General features: G+C 46.7%; 1 protein-coding gene across 1 annotated transcript; it reads left to right on the top strand.

Annotated features, from left to right (window-relative positions):
- Positions 1 to 7947: 7947 nt before the first annotated feature.
- On the top strand, positions 7948 to 10240 carry LOC135171617 (uncharacterized). The gene is made up of 3 exons (XM_064138246.1): positions 7948 to 8158; positions 8383 to 9415; positions 9493 to 10240. Exons 1-3 carry the CDS (start codon positions 7948 to 7950, stop codon positions 10238 to 10240), a joined length of 1992 nt encoding a protein of 663 aa, XP_063994316.1.
- The last annotated feature ends 5573 nt before the right edge of the window (positions 10241 to 15813 follow it).

Genomic DNA, 15813 nt, shown 5'->3' with positions numbered 1-15813 from the left:
GGGGATTTGAGTGACGCCAGGCACTCCACGTTACCCACGTGATTTCACCCCAGCGGAAACGGGGCACCACGAGTACACTAAAGCCGACGGAATTAAAAAAACTCCCTTCAATCTCACTAAATGATATCAAATTCGTTAGAAATTCCTCAAATTTTCTAATTGATATCGGATCACAATTAAATTTAAACAAGAGGGAAGTGGTGAACTCAAAAGCCATTATCGATTCTAATATTAAATACGAAGTAATAGGGATCGGCTCAGGTATTCTCACTACTGAAGAACAAATCGTAATTCCAATAGAAGGCCTTGAAATTAAATTTCAAGTAATTAACAATAAATTTCCCATAATACAAGATGGAATTCTCGGAATTGAGTTTTTGGAAGAACAAGAAGCCGCGATATTTCTCAGAAAAAACTATCCTAACATTCTTAGCTTTGGTGATAAAGAATTTTTTCTCGAGAGTAAACCTTTGAAATCAAAGCCTCACGTCTCCCTAGAATTACCACCTCGAACAAAACTATTGGTCAATATTCCGATCGAAAACTTACAAATGCAATCAGGATCTATGCCGAGGATAAACTCCGGGCCGAGAGTCTTTTTAGCCGAAGTTTTAGTAGAACAAAACGTAGGAATAGCAAAATCCTATGTAATCAACTGCACCACTAATCACGCCGCTCTCACTATACCCGCTGCAAAATTAGAAAACTTTGAGACTGCACCACCTGCCTCAAAAGAAGCTCCTATTAATGACACATTTAAAACACAGTCCAAAAATACTGCCAACAGAATTTCCAAATTGGTAAAATCACTAGAATTGTCAAATCTAGATGAGGAGGAAAAAACAAGTGTCCTCAAAGTTAACTTTCAATTTCGTTATCAGTTCTACTTGCCAGGTGAGAAATTAGGCTCGAGAAACTATGCAAAACATACATTGTTCACCACTGATGAAATCCCGGTCAATACAAAACCATTCCGCTTCCTCTCTATGCATAGAGAGGAAATCAGGAAACAAGTAGATAGCTTATCAGAAAATAATGTCGTATCCCCATCAACATCCCCTTACAATTCACCTGTTTGGGTAGTTCCCAAGAAAGCCAATGCTTTCGGTAAACCACGATGGCGAATGCTCATTGACTATAGAGCACTAAAGGAGAAAACAATTAGTGATGCGTACCCCCTTTCCAACATCACAGATATTCTAGATCAATTAGGCTCAGCAAAATATTTCAGTACACTAGACTTGGCCTCGGGATTTCATCAAATCCCTATGGATGTCAAATCGCGGCATAAAACGGCTTTCTCAACCCCCTTTGGATTCTTCGAATTTAATAAAATGCCTTTTGGACTCAAAACCGCTCCAGCTACATTCCAGTGCATGATGGACATGGTGCTATGAGGGCTTCAAGAAATTGAGCTTTTTGTCTACATGGACGATATCGTTGTCTATGCGACTTCCTTGGAAGAACACGCTCGTAAATTGAAATCGCTAATGGCATGTCTTCGAGACGCAGGTTTAACTCTTCAACCTGAAAAATGCCATTTCCTTCGAAAAGAATTAATTTACTTAGGTCATCAAATCACAGACCAAGGTGTAAAACCTGATCCGGGAAAAATAAAAGCTATTAAAAATTTCCCCATCCCCAAAACTAGGAAAAACATAAAACAATTGCTTGGCCTCGTCGGTTATTACAGGCGTTTCAGTAAAGATATGGCTCGAATCGCCAAACCACTCACCCGCCTGTTGAAAAAACAAAACGCTTTTGTCTGGGATAATTCAGCAAAAGATGTTTTTCAAAAACTATGCGACATCCTTTGCTCTGTACCCCTACTTCAATACCCGAAATTCACAGAACCATTTCTCGTTACAACTGATGTCTCAAATTACACGATAGGGGCTGTACTCAGTCAAGGTCCTGTAGGTAAAGACCTTCCAATTGCCTACGCGTCCAGGACTTTGAGTGAGACGGAAACGAGGTACTCTACCACTGAAAAGGAGCTTTTGGCTATCATTTTCGCAGTAGAACATTTTCCACCCTATCTATATGGCCACCAATTTACCCTTATCACGGACCATCGCCCACTGGTTTGGCTCCACAACACCAAGGACCCTACATCTAAATTAATGCGCTGGAAAATTCGCTTGAATGAATACGACCATACCACCATTTACAAGCCTGGAAAAATAAATTCCAATGCCGATGCCCTGTCCCGCAACCCTCTTGACAAATATACCTTACCTGAAACCCACACCTATTGGACGGAAAATGTAGAGTCTGAAACCTCTTATCCCAGGGATTTGAAAGGGATGCTCACCTGCGCAGGTGAGTCACCCCTTCCAAAACTCAATGAGGATGAGCTTTCAAGTGGAGAACAGGACTTTCATAATATTGAAAAATCAGTCGGTACTTTATTCCTGGTGCGCGGGATCATTGTACCTAGTTGTAATGAGATCGTGGACAAACCCTTGAAAACACATAATATAAAATCACTCATCCTTCATATCGACAATGACGACGACAGCCAATCAGCAGGGAAAAAATGAAGAAGATACATCGACTTCACTCCAGCGAGATCGCTCTGTTCCATCCTCCTGTTCGCTAACGGTGAATTCCTCCGGGTCACCGCTTCAGGAACTGGGCAGGGGAGTGAAACGTGGAGCCACTGAACGATTCGACCTGCGAGCCGTGGAAACATGCTCCAAGAAGTGGGCTCCGGACTCAGGCGGGTGTTCAGCCTCCACCGACGCAGGAAATCACCAAGAACATCCTGACAAACCTCATCAACCTACCTTGAACCCGATCTCTATTAATAGTATCAATCTAGAGTCAATTCAAAAGGACAAACCACCCGAGGGACAGACTCAACCGCCAAAACCATTCCCCACGATTTTCCACTCCAGCGATTACCTCTACATGCGAAAGAATAACCTCATCCTTTTCATCTCCCGAAACTTCAATCCCAGCTCCCAGATGAGCCAGGAATTAATCGATAGACGTTTCTTCTCTTTGGGAGAATTAAAAACCCGATTCGATAGAGTTAGGACAGGCAATGACATATCGAAATTCATTTACTACAGAAGGGTGCCTTTCGGGACTTGCAAAGATCAACTTCCTCCGCGTGCATGGTCCACTTTTCAGCCTAAACGATATTTTTCAAAAAAAAATTTTAACAGCGTTTAGGCTGGGAAGTCGATCTTTTAACCTGGCAATCATGATCTAATTGAATAATTTATATAATTTCTATTAATTGTAGAAGCAGCTCTAAAATAGTGTAGAAACATTGCTCGTCAATATTCGTACTTCAACCGAATGTTCCAAAGTAGCGGTAACAGTAATAATGAGGTCTCTCAAATATTGAAGGGCGTTCACCTATGAAGAATATTGGCAAGTCCAACGTACTTCCGATCTTCAAATAAATAAAAAATCGTCTCGGTTACAGTATCACGATTTTTATTATTATTATACAGCATGTAAATACATTTTTTTAAAATCCAATTTTTTGGCTTTTTTTTGCCAGGAAAGCTCTTCAGAGTCTCGAGCAACTGAAATTGATGGAGAAGGCATCCCTTGGTGGCAGATAACTCACCAGTCAGGGACGAAGGGACTTGAATCGTATTGCAGCACAGGTCAAGGCCAAAAGCAAGAAACAAATGAAGCTGCAAGAGACTCTTGTTTTTTAAGGACTTTTTGGGTGATAAAAAAATCACTTAAATGTATTTGTTGGAATTCCTGGAAATCGCCAGGATTCCACCACTACACTCAAGCCTGCTCACCGGCAGGCCTAATCATAACAACCCAGTTGTTACTATGGGCCTACTTCGCATTTTTTGGGAGATGGGGCGCCACTTCCTGGACTGCTCCGAGCTATCCTGCATAGGGAAGCTGCCCCACCACCGACCACGAGGATCCCCAAAATCGACCCTTTTGATTGATCGGGTGATTCCGCTCGTTCACTTGCTTCCGGGTTACTTTGCAAGCAACACGTGTGCTAATCGTCTCTCGGATATCTATTAAAAAATTATTCTCTTGACCGCTCAAACAATTATAATAAAGTTACAAGGTACCGCTCATTATTCAACCTATTAATTACTGACATTATCAAGACTGATAGATTATATTAGTGAATAAATAAGTGACGTGCAGTGTAATTTTATCTCTAATTTTTTTGGACTGCTCAACCCCACCCACACCGATCCCCTCCGATCCAGAACATTTTCTTTCAACATTTTTTGGTCCTTCGAGCCGGATCGGAGGAACATTTTTTCGGTTTTGGTAAATTTTGTGATTCGTGGAAGTGTGGGGAAGCCACCCGGCGCCGAGCGCCACCGGCAATCGACAGTGCCGTCTAGCCACACCGAGGGCCCGCTCCTGTCGTTCAACAGTGCTGACTCTCCACCACCAAGGGCCCGCTCCAGCCGCTCAACTGTGGGAATCCGCTCATCTCTGACGCTCTTCCGGATCGTTGCTCATCAAAAACTACGTTCCGCTAATTTTGTGGGATTCTTCCCCATCGGCACCGCTCATACAAAAGGTATTTGCCATAATTTTCCTTTTTGATCAGTCCGGCGCCAATCAAACCCAGGTGATTATCCTTTTGGTTTCACATCGGTACCGCCTACTGCGGAGGTTTTTTCTCCTTAACTGGTTCCTTTTGGGTTTTTTTTTGGAATCCGGGCCCGCTCTACACTCATCAGCTGTCAGCCATGGCATCCTTCGAGGTTACCATGGGACTTAATTCATCGAGAGGTGCATTTATCGAGCGGGTGCACCAGGAGCTCCTCGCCGATGGCGTAGACCAGCTCAGCATCACCTCCCTACACGCCAAGCTGGACATCCTCGAAACTTATTGGGAAAAGTTCGAGGCCACGCACGAGAAGCTCGTCGGCGGGAGTGCGAAGGTGGACAACGTCCTGGAGTTAGCATATTTCAAGGACAGCCTGTTCGACCGGACCATCGTGCACTATAACGAGGCCAAGGGAATTCTCGCTCAGCTCGTAGATAGGAAAGGGGTGTCCACCAGCTCACGCCGTTCTGTCGCAGGAGGAACGGCACAACCGTCCATGGCGAAACGGTGTCTGCCAGAGATTGCTCTCCCCAAATTCTCTGGTGTATTCTCGGAGTGGCGGTCCTTCCGAGACCTGTTCAGCTCACTGGTCGGCTCTAACCCAGACATTTCAAATGTGGAGAAGATGCACTACTTGAGGACCAGCCTCAAGGATGAGCCAGCTCGCCTCATCTCCAACATCGTCATCTCGGACGATTCATTTGCCTCAGCATGGGAACTGCTCTTGACACGCTACGAGAACACGCGTCTCCTCGTCTCGGCGCAGCTCGATCGCCTACTCAATCCACCAGGCATGACCGCTCACAGCGCCCGAGAGTTAAACGCCCTGCTGACCACTGTCGCTGAGGCGCTGAACGACCTGGAGGCATTGGGATCGCCGACTGCTCATTGGGACCAGGTCCTAGTTTACGTGGTGTCCAATCGGCTCAGCTCAAAGCTTCGTGAGGCATGGGAAGTGAAGGTCGGGTCGTCCACCGAATTCCCCAGTTTTTCGGCATTTAAAGAATTTCTCATGGGGAGGGCTCGTGCCATGGAGGGCATGGAGATCAATACGCCCGCTCGCTCCACGGCTCAGGCTACGAAGCCTTCCACCGCCAGCTCACGGGGCCAGCTCGCAGGGAAGTAGTTGAACGGTACTACCATTGCTACAACTGCCTTGGTCGCCATTCAGTCAAGGACTGCAGATCGCAGACGAGATGCCAGCTCTGTGGAGGACTACATCATACGATGCTACACTCCACCTCGACTACAGCTCCACCCAAGCCCAGCCAGGGGCCACCTGTTAGGACCTCTCAAAGTGCAGCTCAAGACCTGACCGCTCCACCATCAGCTCAGGCATCAGGTGTACCGATGGTCACATACACCTACGGGAACGGGGTGACTACTGTTAAAACCTCTGAGCCCAAGCCTTCAACATCCTCGGAATGAAGGCCATGCGGCCAGATTGCCGTCTCTTGCTCTGCTCGTCCGCTCGATTCCGGAATCTCCGGCTGCCGTCCTGGAGTACTCTTGGCTACGAGTTTAGCTTATCTTGTGTGTCCAGATGGGGCCGCTCACCAAATTCGTCTGCCCATCGATCCAGGATCAGAGATATCTCTTATTGGAGACCAGATTGTGCGTCGGCTGGGACTGGCCAGGTCCAAGGCCTCACTGCTCATCTCCGGAATCGGGAACTCGGCATCTGTCCACTCACTCTTCTTTTCAGCTGAAGGTCACGGCCTATTCTCTCAGCCAGCTCACCACGTCGTTACCAACGTTTACATCCGGACAGCTCCAGTGGAATCACCTCGAAGGGTTGCAACTCGCTGATCCCAATTTCCTCGCACCAGCACCGATTGACGTCCTACTTGGCGCTGACTACGGTCAACGTCTACGGTCAACTCATCTTGCCAGAGGTCATCACCCATGACCCACATTCACCTTCGGCTCAGCTCACTAGACTCGGATGGGTCATCCTAGGGCCCACTGAAAGGGTTACGCTAGACCACACAGCTACAGCTGACCTAGCGGTAACCAACGACGACCTCGACGGCTTACTCACCAAGTTCTGGGTCCAGGAAGAGGTTCCTGAGACCTCAGAGACCGCAGAGGCGCAGCTCACCGACGAGGAAGCTCAGTGCGAGAAACACTTCCGGCGAACGCACACCAGGGACTGCTCCGGACGTTACATTGTCCGACTACCGCTCAAGGCTCCGCCCTCAGTGCTTGGGGATTCACGGGCGTCCGCACTCGCATGCCTCCATCGACTGCTCAGGAAGTTCTCCCGCGATGAGGGCTATCGTCAGCTCTACTCGGATTTTCTCAGGGAATATGAAGCTCTCGGCCATATGCGCCGGGTCTCTGGACAGCACAATCAGGCAGCTCATCGACAGCGCATAGAGGAGTGCACCGCTTTCGGGACGACCTTGGCACATGAAGCTCCGGCTTCAGGAGGGTTGAGGGTCCCGGATAGCTCGCACTCCGCTCAGGCTGTCAGTTCTCCGGATAGCTCGCACTCCGCTCAGGCTGTCAGTTCTCCGGATAGCTCGCACTCCGCTCAGGGTGTCAGTTCTCCGGATAGTTCGCACTCCGCTCAAGCTGTCAGTTCTCCGGAATATTTCTTCCCTCATCACGGTGTCGTCCGGACCAGCAGCGAGACGACGAAACTCAGGGTCGTGTTCAATGGCTCCTATAAGACCAGCTCAGGGCAGACGCTCAACGAAATAATGCATACCGGAGCCAAGCTCCAGAGGGACATCGCCGATGTACTGCTCTTCACCCGGCGGTATCAGCTCATCTTGATGACGGACATCACCAAGATGTTCCGTCAAATCGGAGTACATCAGGATGATTGGCCGCTCCAACAGATACTCTGGGCCGATGCAAATGGGGAGGTCACCACATACCAGCTCACCACCGTCACGTATGGAACAAGATCCGCTCCATTCCTCTCCATACGTGTCTTGAACCAGCTCGTAGAGGACGAGGGAAACAACTATCCTCTCGCCGTAGAACCGCTCACGAAAGGGCGATATATGGATGATATTTGCGGAGGCGCTGACTCGGAGGAGGAATTGCTCGAGACCGCTCATCATGTGACTAAGCTCTGCCAATCAGGGGGGTTCCCGTTGGCAAAATGGTACTCCAACAGTGCAAGTCTGCTCAGCGCGCTGAGGTCGGACAGCATCTCCCACGATCAAAAGGTCATCGAGGACTCGCTCACCAAGATCTCAGGGGTTTCATGGCACCCAGGAACAGACAGCCTCACGTTCTCCGTCACTCGGTCTGAAACCAGCTCCATATCCAAAAGAGTCATCCTCTCGGAAACCGCTCAGCTCTTCGACCCACTTGTCTTCCTCGCACCAGTGGTGGTACGAGCAAAAATTCTACTTCAGGCGCTCTAGATGGAGAAACTAGGATGGGATGACCCAGTTTCCCCAACAACGGCGCATCGATGGCACCAGTTCAGGGATGAACTCAGTCAGTTGTCGGAGGTGCCACGGTGGCTTGGACTGCTCAAGGGCTTCGACATGGAAATCCATGGATTCTCCGACGCATCCCAGGTGGCGATGGCAGCTGTCATCTATATCAAGGTTCCGCACCGACCTGGAGGTGGTATCACACTCGTCTGCACCGTGGCACCTCCGACAACTGACTGAGTTCATCCCTGAACTGGTGCCATCGATGCGCCGTTGTTGGGGAAACTGGGTCATCCCATCCTAGTTTCTCCATCTAGAGCGCCTGAAGTAGAATTTTTGCTCGTACCACCACTGGTGCGAGGAAGACTAAGGTAGCCCCGCTCAAACAGCTGACCATCCCACGCCTGGAACTCACGGCAGCTCTGCTCCTTGCCAAGCTCATACGATACGTGCAGGATCAGCTCAACCTCAGGACTGCGCCCACGTACCTCTGGACGGATTCCTCAGTCACGCTCACATGGATCAGCTCCCACTCATCACGGTGGAAAGAATCCGTGAGGAATCGCGTCGCTCTCATCCAAGAGCTTACACAACCAGCTCATTGGAGGCTGGTGCCTGGCAAGGAGAATCCAGCAGACTGCGCTTCTCGAGGTCTCACAGCGCAACAGTTGGTAGAGCACAAACTGTGGTGGACAGGGCCGCCATGGCTGCAACAGGACAGCTCATCTTGGCCAACTCACGTCTTAGAGAGGAACCTCAATGAGGACCTCGAAGAGAAGCCGGGACAACTTTACTACGGCGCCGCTCAGCAAATAGCTATCTGGGATCTCATCGACAGGTTCTCTTCATTCAACCGACTGCTCCGGATCACAGCGATCTGCTCAAGGTTCATCGCTCGACTTAGGAGGGTTCCCAATACATCCCTCCACTATCCGCTTACACTCAGCGAGCTGGAAGAGGCACGGCTCCTGTGGATCAAGCTCACCCAATCAGCTCATCTCAAGGACGAACTACGGACAATCTCTAGAGGGGAGAGATTCACCAGGTCCCATCCGCTCACCAAGCTCACCCCGTTCATTGATCGTCAAGGGGTTCTGCGTGTAGGCGGGCGGCTCAGGTTCGCACAGCTCGACCCCGAGAGAAAAAATCAGGCTATCATCCCGAGGAAATCACAACTAGCTCACTTACTGATAAGCCAAGCTCACCTACAGACACTTCACGGCGGGACACAGCTCACCCTTCGTCAGCTCAGGACTACTTACTGGATCCTCGGAGGTCGAGCTCCAGTACGCTCCTTCATCCTTAAATGCGTGAAGTGGGACAACTGCCACCAGCCAGGCTTACCCCCGCTCGTGCCTTCCTCAACACGGGGGTCGATTACGCCGGCCCCATATCGCTCCGGTCATGGAAAGGACGGGGTCACAAGTCCTACAAGGGCTGGCTGGCTATCTTTGTTTGTATGACCACCTCGGCCGTCCATCTCGAGGTAGTATGAGACTACTCAGCTGATGGATTTCTCGCGGCATACAGACGCTCCACCAGTCGGCGTGGGATCGCTCACTCCTTATTTAGCGACTGCGGTACCACTTTCCTCGGCGCTGATAAGGAACTCAGGAGGCTCTTCTCTGCCGGATCATCCCAGTCTCGGCAGCTCGCCCAGCTCCTCGTCCAAGTTGGGACCCAGTGGTCCTTCAACCCTCCGAGTGCACCGCTCTTCGGAGGCAAATGGGAGGCGGCAGTGAAGTCGGTGAAATATCATCTCACCCGGACAATCGGCGAGGATCTGGTCACCTTCGAGGAACTCACCACCTTACTAGCCCAAATTGAGGCAGTTCTCAACTCACGGCCGCTTGAACCGCTCACGGACGATCCTGATGACTGCTCGGCCTTGACACCCGGACACTTCCTCATCGGCCAGGCTTCCACGACTCTTCCAGAGCCATCCTTGGAGAATCTTAACGCCTCTAGACTCTCCCGATGGCAGCTCATCCAAAACAAACTTCAAGGGTTCTGGAAGAGATGGTCCACGGGGTATCTCCAACGTCTTCAGGCGGTGTCCAAGTGGCACCACCCGACCCACGACATCAACATCGGCTCCTTAGTCCTACGCACGGACGAGAGGTTTCCTCCATCAAAATGGCCTCTCGCCCGAGTGACCGCTCTACACCCTGACAAGGATGGGCTTACGCGAGTAGCCACGCTCCGGACCGCTCAGACGACGTTAACGCGCCCCATCGTGAAGCTCGTGCTCCTGCCCGTACCAACGTCCGAGACCTAGGACCACATCTGCGCTACAGCTCGTCAGCTCAACGGCCCCTCACCTGAACATCGTCAACCCTGACGGATTTACGACCCGGATTGACCGGCGAGGTTCATCGTGAAGATGGAGGCACCCGGACCGAACGGGACTTACGACCCCCAACGTCTCGGATGTTTTCCTGGCTTGGCCAGCGCACCAGGGATCAGCTCTTCGGACAGCTACAGGGTGGTCCATTCAGCAAGCACTCCGTGAATATCCTTGATCCCCTTGATTTCTGTTCTAGGTCATTTTGCTCATCGACAGCTACTCTCGAGTCGCTGACGGCTGGGGAGGATGTTGGAATTCCTGGAAATCGCCAGGATTCCACCACTACACTCAAGCCTGCTCACCGGCAGGCCTAATCATAACAACCCACTTGTTACTATGGGCCTACTTCGCATTTTTTGGGAGATGGGGCGCCACTTCTTGGACTGCTCCGAGCTATCTTGCATAGGGAAGCTGCCCCACCACCGACCACGAGGATCTCCGAAATCGACCCTTTTGATTGATCGGGTGATTCCGCTCGTTCACTTGCTTCCGGGTTACTTTGCAAGCAACACGTGTGCTAATCGTCTCTCGGATATCTATTAAAAAATTATTCTCTTGACCGCTCAAACAATTATAATAAAGTTACAAGGTACCGCTCATTATTCAATCTATTAATTACTGACATTATCAAGACTGATAGATTATATTAGTGAATAAATAAGTGACGTGCAGTGTAATTTTATTTCTAATTTTTTTGGACTGCTCAACCCCACCCACACCGATCCCCTCCGATCCAGAACATTTCCTTTCAACAGTATTCAAGTGTTTTTTACTTGCTGACCTATTTCAATAGTACCTTCCAAGGGTTGTCAACGACTTAAATACCAATCCTATTGTTTACTTATTTGGATTATTGGTAAATGGTACACAAGGATCAGCATTTACCAAAATCTATTATTAGGACCATTAACTATGTAAAAAAAAAATCATTCAAGTTCCCTATTGTTAGAAGTGTGATGTCCTGCGGCCAGAATTACATAGATGGCACTATTAATTCACCATTTTATCCGCGACATTTGAAAATGTATTCCAACGAATTAGAAAGTTGGGAGAGGGTCCAGCTAGGGAAGAATAAACAAGGGATGGGAAATAATTCCATCAAATGTGGAAAACTACCGGAAGTCATAAATCTCAGGACTTGAGTCTGCCTGTTGGATTTATGATTCTCCAAAATTTATCACAAAAAACACTTTCCTCGTATTTAGAAAGGTTTCTTGCTACATGTGCCCCACACATGTTGTTTCCCTTGTTCATTGTTTTGCTGGCTCAAAGGGAGCCCCACGTAGTTAATTCCACATAAGTAAAAATTGATCAGTTTCTCCATTCGGGCCCTTTGAAGGTCCATTGAAGACCATTGATATTCGATCAATTCGCTTTGATAGTCAATATTTATTTTTTTATTAATTAAAAACTTTTTCAAGCAAAAGTTAGCACCCCATTTTTGATTTTTCGATTGAAGGTCAAAAGTAACCTTGTCATTGGATTGAAAATTGTTTGCAGGTCATTTATAGTCCATTGTCATTAGTCTATCAATGATCGTTTATGGGATATTAATTAATTAAAGAATATTATTCTGACGGACGACTGCGCATGCCCATGAGCACATACGATACGCGTACCGCGTTATCCATACTACGTTAATTTTCATCTATTGCTAATCATTTTTATCCTCAATCATTATTTGAATTCGTTTGCCAAAAGAAGTTTTATCCTACTCGTGAATTTTCAATTTAGGGAGGGTCATTCCGATTTTTTTATAAAAATATCTGTTCAGTTAAAAAAGGTGATATCGAGTAAATAGCGGACAGACAGGTCATTGATGGTTCATTGTATATTAGTTCGAACTATGTCCTTCATTTTGTCCTTAAAAATAAGAAGTCTTCAACATTCTCTGTGATTTTATCATGATGGAGACATTCATAAATAATCGTAAGATCTCAACATTCTTCATGATTCATCACGAACTTTGTGGTGGTTTATCATAACAAATCTCTTAAAATTTAAAGCTTAAATATCCATTATTTGCATTCAACGAACGTACTGGACAACTTAATACTTAATCATACATTGAAGTTATTTTGCAGGCTGCGATTCCTTGACGAAGGAGATAAAACCTTTTGGTTGAATCTTCGCAGACCAAGATACAGTCTGAACCGCAGTAGAGTGGAGACAGGACTATGGTCCATGATATGCCAATTCAGCAATGACTCTAACCGCGAAATCCCACATTAATACTATAGTATCCGAACGAATTTGTATTCCGAAGGAATGAAGAATAAAGATAGCAGACTGATGTGAGAATCCGCAATGCAATGCAGATCTCATAGACAGATTAAAAGTGTTTCCCACATGTCTACCCTGTGCTGTCACAAGTGCGTCTTCTCCCTTCCCCTAAGCATTTGGCTTCCAACCCTCACACGCTAGGACAGGTCGAGCAATTTCTGAAAAAGTCGATGGAAGGCAGAGTAATTAATTTTTAGAGAGCCTTGTCCCAATGAATAAATATTTATTGTGACTGATGTGCAGAATTCGTCAAAAAATCCCGTTACAGAACGAACCATTTCGGCCTCGTGGGGACACAGCATTTTTTTCAAATTCTACGGTAAAAAATCCTCTTTCGAATACAGGAGATTCTTCCCTCCTGATTCTGGAGCACGGGTTTCAGGACAATGAGTGTGTTGTTATTCATTCCAAATGTGTAGGAGCTGAAACTGAAATTTCTTATTTTGCCAGCTTCAAAAATATGCACCAAACCTCCTGAAGGCGATTATCCCATGGTGTTAGACTATAAGGAGAAATTAACAGATGTACATGGTTTTTTGCTTGCTATGAATCGATATTCGGGTAATCGTATATCACAAATGTCCCGGAATTTAGGCGTCATAAAATTTACTGAGCATCACGAGAGTTACTATGCATAACCATCATCCTAAGGACCCACGCAATATTTTACACTCTCACCAGTTACTGTGGAGCTGCTGGTGACGGTTGATCGTTTCTTTAGTACTCCTGGTGTCATTGGACCGAGCCCCAAGTGCCGCTCAGGATTCCTGACCGACGCCCTTATGACTCTGGTCGCGCTGGTGATGTTTGTCCGCCCACGTAATAGCTCTCGTGACGCTTGACCAATTTCCCATTGCCCTTTGTAATGTTTGACGAACTCTCTAGTCCCCCTCGCGATGCATGACCTCTCTAGTGACATACGTGAGGTTTGAGCCCCTGCCAAGTTCGTCTGGTGAGGCTCGAACGACCCTCCACTGACCTGTGTGGTGCTTGAGCTACCCCCTAGTGCCACTCATAACCTTCTTGGAGTGTCACTCTCCCCAAGTCACCCTTGAAACGCTTGTGAGACTTGACCAACCCCCTAGTGATCCTTTAGACGATTGACTCTCCCCAAGTAACCCTCGTGATGGTTAGGATCAAAGGATTGAGTAAAGTTGAGGCCGAGAGTGGGGGTTTGAGTAACGCCAGCGGCATCATAGTACCTCACCCCAGGGGAGAAAGGCCGCCACACGCAATGCTAGGGTGTCTGCCCGTCAGCTGACTCGACAATTCCTCAGTAGCAGTCCCGCTGTCCGAGGGATAAGTCGAAAGTGGGGAGTTCGTCCTGTGCGTTACCGAAATGTTTTTTTTTTAAGTGAAACTTCTTTGCGCAAAAAGCGATAGGAAAAGAGAGGGGATAGCGCGCGTGGTGGGGCAGTCAGACTGAAGGAGACATGAGAGAGAAAGAAAAACGCGATAGATTCGGAGTAGGAACATGGCTCATTTTGTTAATATGACGGACAATACTAATAAAACCTTTTTATTAATATCGGGATAGTCCAATGAGAATTACCAATCCAGTGGCATGGAATGCTTTTTATACATTTGAAAATCATGAAATCTCCGGTCTAATTTATCCTTCAGTAAAATTCCCGAATTTTAAGCGGTACGAAAATGACAATTTCGTAATTTATTTAAATATATACTCTAATATGAATATTGGAGATCAATTTACTTGATTTTTCAATGAAATCGTAAATTTCCTGATTTTTTGTCCTAAATGGGCTACGGTGTCACTGTTCCCCGAATTAAAAAATGCATTGACAGCAATTTCCTTGTTTTCTGTTCATTTTCAGGGAAATATGGAACAGAAATTGACTATTCTATTTGGTTTATCCACGAGATTTCGAATTTTCAATGACAAAATATTCTGAAATCTTCCTGTGTGGCTCAATAAAAATTTCCGAAAATTATCACAAGTGCTTCAAAATTATCGAATATTTCCCGATAGATTCGTTGCAAACAAATGAAGGAGTCAAGTTTTTCAGGCTAAAAAATCACGAGTGCGAAGCACGAGTTCTTGATTTAATTTACATCAAGAAAGCTCTCTTGACAAAATCCTGTAAAAGAGCCTCTCATCAAGATAATTAATAATAATCAATCCATGCCAAATTTCCAGGGGATGGCTCGCGATTTTCGCGGAATCCGGAGCAGTAAACGTGTATTCTTGATTATCAACTAAACAAATGGATTTACGGCCTTTCGTCACGAGACATTTGTTGCAGAGAATCAAATTTTCTACAACAAATGTCTTATGGTGGGATCCCGTAAATACATTTGTTTATTTGATAATTGGATTTCAAATTTAAACAAAAAACTGCGATTAATTAATAAACCAAGGCGGATTCGCGATTTTGACATAAGATGATTAATAATTAAAATTGGATTCCTGGCAAAAAAACCGTCTTGACAAAATGTTGTAAATCCATTTGTTTACAAGATAATTGTCAAAACGTGTTTTTTGGGGGAAAAATTCTGAAAACCGCGAGCCATCCCCTGGGAATGTTGGCATGGCTTGATTATTATTAATTATCTTGATGAGAGGCTAATTTACAGGATTTTGTCAAGAGAGCTTCCTTGTTGTATTAAATTTACAATAAAAAACATCTTTTGACAAAATACCGTAGGCCTACTGCATCATGAGATAATTAACATTCAAACAATTATCTCCCGAATGCCAAGGGGGATGCCCGCGGTTTTCGGAATCTTGTATTTTAATAAGTAATGCTAATGTAAATAATAATCAGTTTGTAATCACCCCAGCACCCCGCCCTCCCCCGAAGGGATTGTCTTGAAACATTCTTCCCCCTCTCTCTCTCACTTTCACTCACTAGCGGAATGGGACGTCCGCCCGAGGAGAAGGGCAAGCACGCATACTACTTACCCGCGGCACACGGACGGAGAGCCGCGTAATGCTCGTACCCCATTGGCCGTTCTTTTCACCCCCATATCTCTGCAGAGGTGCGTCCTCAAGTTATATGCCATCATATTGAGCACGAATATGAACTTCTATGATTGAGTTTTTCGTGAAATGTGTTCGCGAAGGAGACCATGTTGCATCAGTTTCCTCGGTTATTTGACGTGCTGAAACCGAATATGATACCAGATTTCGTCTAGGTGCAGCCAAAAAAGATGATTCCCACGATGTCGTAAAATCCTCATATGTATAATCGACTTTTTCT

Source organism: Diachasmimorpha longicaudata, unplaced genomic scaffold (assembly GCF_034640455.1).
Source record: "Diachasmimorpha longicaudata isolate KC_UGA_2023 unplaced genomic scaffold, iyDiaLong2 ctg00000055.1, whole genome shotgun sequence".
NCBI lineage: Eukaryota > Metazoa > Arthropoda > Insecta > Hymenoptera > Braconidae > Diachasmimorpha > Diachasmimorpha longicaudata.
Note: the sequence above shows the minus strand (reverse complement) of the source record. Positions and strands in the feature narration are given on the sequence as shown.

What these genes read in the sequence shown, in the direction of transcription:
- LOC135171617 (XM_064138246.1), top strand. Translation starts at nt 7,948, where the DNA reads ATGGAGAAACTAGGATGGGATGACCCAGTTTCCCCAACAACGGCGCAT. An exon ending in TCCGCACCGACCTGGAGGTG is followed by an intron (nt 8,159 to 8,382) that starts GTATCACACTCG and finishes AACTCACGGCAG; the next exon opens with CTCTGCTCCTTGCCAAGCTC. An exon ending in AGGGCTGGCTGGCTATCTTT is followed by an intron (nt 9,416 to 9,492) that starts GTTTGTATGACC and finishes CGCGGCATACAG; the next exon opens with ACGCTCCACCAGTCGGCGTG.